At 35.9% G+C, this 3,729-nt stretch overlaps 1 protein-coding gene across 1 annotated transcript; it reads right to left on the bottom strand.

Moving 5' to 3' along the window:
* Positions 1-1,153: 1,153 nt before the first annotated feature.
* LOC126718380 (cytochrome P450 71B34-like) lies at positions 1,154-2,810 on the bottom strand. The gene is made up of 2 exons (XM_050420532.1): positions 1,898-2,810; positions 1,154-1,768 (listed from the first exon to the last, which is right to left on the bottom strand). The coding sequence occupies exons 1-2, from the start codon at positions 2,801-2,803 to the stop codon at positions 1,154-1,156; spliced, it is 1,521 nt and encodes a 506-aa protein (XP_050276489.1). The 5' UTR covers positions 2,804-2,810.
* Positions 2,811-3,729: the final 919 nt, after the last annotated feature.

Below are 3,729 nucleotides of genomic sequence, written 5' to 3'. Positions count from 1 at the left end.
GAGAAACAGAGATAGATTGAAATTCCAGAGCAATAACAAAACACAACATCTCAAAATTCCCAAATTCTCAAAACCCAACAACTGAGATTCAAACCCAGAACGATTACCCAGCACTTAAAATGACATTCATAACATAACGAGAGAGAGAGAGAGTTGGAGAGAAATACAACCTTCACAATCTGCTCAGCACAAACACACTGAAGCTTGCCGATTTGTGGGTTTTTTGTGCTTGCCGATTTGTGGGATTTTTGTTCTTGCCGATTTGTGGGTTTTTTTATCAGTCTTGTGATGAGCAACGGGTAAGGTAAGAGATTAGGGATTTTCAGCAAGTTCGCCGTTAGGTCTATTTCGGTGATTTGGGGTTTTGTTTGGGTTAGGGACCGTCACGTGAGTGGCACGCGACTACTAAGGGCGGGAGTAACTAACAGTGGCAAGTCAGGTTACTGTAGACATTATTTTATTATTGATTATCAATGTCGTTTGCCACATCAGCAATATCCGTTTATGATGTAACGGTAGGGACCAAAATGGAACCGTTTTTCAGGAGAGGGACTAAAAGCGGTAAAAAAAAAAAAACTTAGGGACTAAAACGAGAATCAGCTGAAAATGTAGGGACCAAAATGTGTTTTTCGCCTTTAAATTTTAGTTATTTTATAGGTAAAATAAAATGAATACATCATAACAAAGTATGATTAGTGAAGCATAAAATGGAATAGAAATAGTGGTTTTGTATTCCATAACACCACCATATGTAATAAAGACAAACAAAAATTATCTTTCAATTCCTGCCATTTATTTATAAGAAAGGAAAATGATCCATGATCGCAAAAGCCAAAAACATACATGCTAATTGGCCACCATTTATTTCAAAGTGCTTAGCAATATATATATATATATATATATATATGTGGGAGAGGCTTTTGTCTAGTGACTAGTTCCACTAGACATGCTAGAATACAGATACATGTCCAAAATTGGACACGTGTTCACATCTTAGCCTATCCAATGAAACTGGTCACTGGACACAAGTCCAACCCTATATATATACATATATTACATAAAAGCAACTATTCCTATGAAGATTATATTTGGAATGGTGTGAGAAAGGGGAGAGAAGAAAGGGAGGGGAAGAGTGTTGACATATACTAATATTTTAAAACAATTTGATTGGCACAAGGTTCAAAGCTGTTTTCTTATTGGTAGTAATGCTAAGACCAGCTTTCTCTTCCATGTTCATATCTTCCTCTTTAATCCCGTTAGGTAATTTCCAATTGAAACAATATAAAAGATTTGCAAGTGCAAGCTCCACTGTTGTTGTTGCCATATATATCCCAGGACAACCTCTTCGACCAGATCCAAATGTCAATAACTCAAAATTTTGACCTTTATAATCAATGGAGTTTTCCATGAACCTTTCTGGGATGAATTCTTCTGGGTTCTCCCAATATTTAGGATCTCGTCCTATTGCCCAGGCATTAACTTGTACTAACATTTTTGGGTAAATGTCATAACCATTGATCTTAAAGTGTGACATGGTTTCTCTTGGAAGAAGTAGAGTTGCTAGAGGATGCAATCTAAAAGTTTCTTTAACTATCATCTTTAGATAATGAAGGTGGTTAGTGTCAATTTCAGTGACTTTCCCTTTATTTCCAATGAAATTTCTAACTTCATCTTGTGCTTTTTTCATCAATCTGGGGTTCTTAGCAAGCTCTGCCATCGCCCATATCATGGTAATTGCACTAGTGTCAACTCCACCTAAAAATATATCCTGATAAACAAATATAGTAACAGGTAAGTAGATGAACATGGGCTAATTTGATAAGGTAAGAAAAGTTAAAATGAAAAAAAAAAAAAAAAAAAAAAAAAGCATGGGATTAATAAAAGATTGGCAGCTTACTAAGATGACTGCCTTAATGTTATGTTTTGTTAACCAAGCAGCATCGCCAGACTCAACTTGCTCCCTTTCAATTCTCAGCAGCACATCGATAATGTCTTCATGCTCTGGTTTTGTCCTCTCAAGATCAAGATGGAGATCAATGACCTGTTGGAATAAAGTATCCAACTCATGAAAAATCCTTTCAAGCCTTTTAAATCTACCAGAGAAAGTGTCTATAATCCATCCCACAAAGGGAAAGAATTCAGATGCATTGTAGCTTCCTATCATGGACATTACCTCATCAACCACTGCTTGAAACCTTTCATTGTCTAAACCACTCCCACGAAAACTCTTACCAAAACCAATCCTAAAAGTTATACTTGCAGTGAGGGCAAACAGCTTCTCAGAAAGATCAATAGGGGTTGCAGAAGATGCATAGTGAGATATAGAATCCACAAGCAAAGCAACTTCTTCTTCCCTAATGAACTGATAGGATTGCACCCTCTTCACACTAAAAAGCTCAAGAACACATATTTTCCTTATCTCTTTCCAGTAATCACCATAAGGTGATAAAGCCATGTCCCTATAATTGTAGGAAAAAACTTTAGAGCAAGCTAAAGGAGGTCTACTACAACAGGCAAGATCATTAACTTTTAAGACTTCTCTTGCTGCCTCAGCAGAAGATATTATGACAGTTCTTATGCCACTAAGTTGAAGGAGCATCACAGAGCCATATTTCTTGGAGAGTTGCCACATAGATTGGTGAGGCAACACACCAAGTTGGTGCAAGTTACCTATAATAGGCAGCTTAGGAGGGCTTGGTGGAAGATTCTTTGAACAACGCTCATCCATCTTTTTTTTCATGAGCAACAAAAGAGGGAGAACAAGGAGAAGAGGAAGCCATAAAGGTATGGTATCAAGAGCCATTGAAGCTATATCTTTTTTTTCAAGTTAGTAAGTATCCTCTAAAATTGTTCACCTATAAATAGCCCGAGATACCAGATTGAACCAAAAAAAATATCTGTATGTAAGTTTTTTGTCCCCATTAGGCGGTATGATATACTTAAAAAGGAAAAATATTGCTTCACACTATTTCTTACACTCTGGTATACTACATCACATTTGCATGCATGATGTACACAATTTTTTCAATTTTTACACTCTAGCTAGTATGTACTACGTTCACATTTGCATGAGTGTAATATGATTACATTTTTTTTTTTTTTTGATATCTCCAATTAAAATGGAGAAATATAGTGGTATGTACAGCCGATATACATACAAAATGAATGTGATATATACTAAGTTCTCAAATTATTTGGTCAGTGTTTTTGTCTTGTTGGATAAAATTGCATACATATGTTCCTAATCCCTATGAAAGTTTGGCAAATATTTGGCATTATTGCACCACTATAATATACGTATGTTTCTAATGCCTATGAAAGTTTGGCAAATATCCGTCTTTATTGCACCGCTATGATATACGTATGTTTCTAATCCCTATGAAAGTTTGGCAAACCCGATAAGATAAGCCCACACCACTATACTTCTTTTAACATCCCACCTATGCTTTCAAAATTCTACTCTTATCATCTTTTTTTTGGAATGTAGTGGAGTGAGCAAAGAAGACCAGTAAGTGAATTTTAAGCTAAAAGTTAATTCTAGAGTCTAAAAACCGACCTCAAAAATCAAATTATACTTATAAATCACTTTCGCAGGCATGTTACTAGTCCCGTTTCCCATGCCCCACACTTGTCCGTGTGTGTTTATATATACATATTTGTCAATCATTAACATAACACACTTGTCTGTGTGTGTATATACATATTGCATGCAAGACGACACCCAATAAG

The sequence above is a fragment of the Quercus robur genome, chromosome 3 (genome assembly GCF_932294415.1).
Source record: "Quercus robur chromosome 3, dhQueRobu3.1, whole genome shotgun sequence".
Classification (NCBI taxonomy): domain Eukaryota; kingdom Viridiplantae; phylum Streptophyta; class Magnoliopsida; order Fagales; family Fagaceae; genus Quercus; species Quercus robur.
Note: the sequence above shows the minus strand (reverse complement) of the source record. Positions and strands in the feature narration are given on the sequence as shown.

What these genes read in the sequence shown, in the direction of transcription:
- LOC126718380 (XM_050420532.1), bottom strand. Translation starts at nt 2,803, where the DNA reads ATGGCTCTTGATACCATACCTTTATGGCTTCCTCTTCTCCTTGTTCTC. An exon ending in ACATTAAGGCAGTCATCTTA is followed by an intron (nt 1,769 to 1,897) that starts GTAAGCTGCCAA and finishes TTTGTTTATCAG; the next exon opens with GATATATTTTTAGGTGGAGT.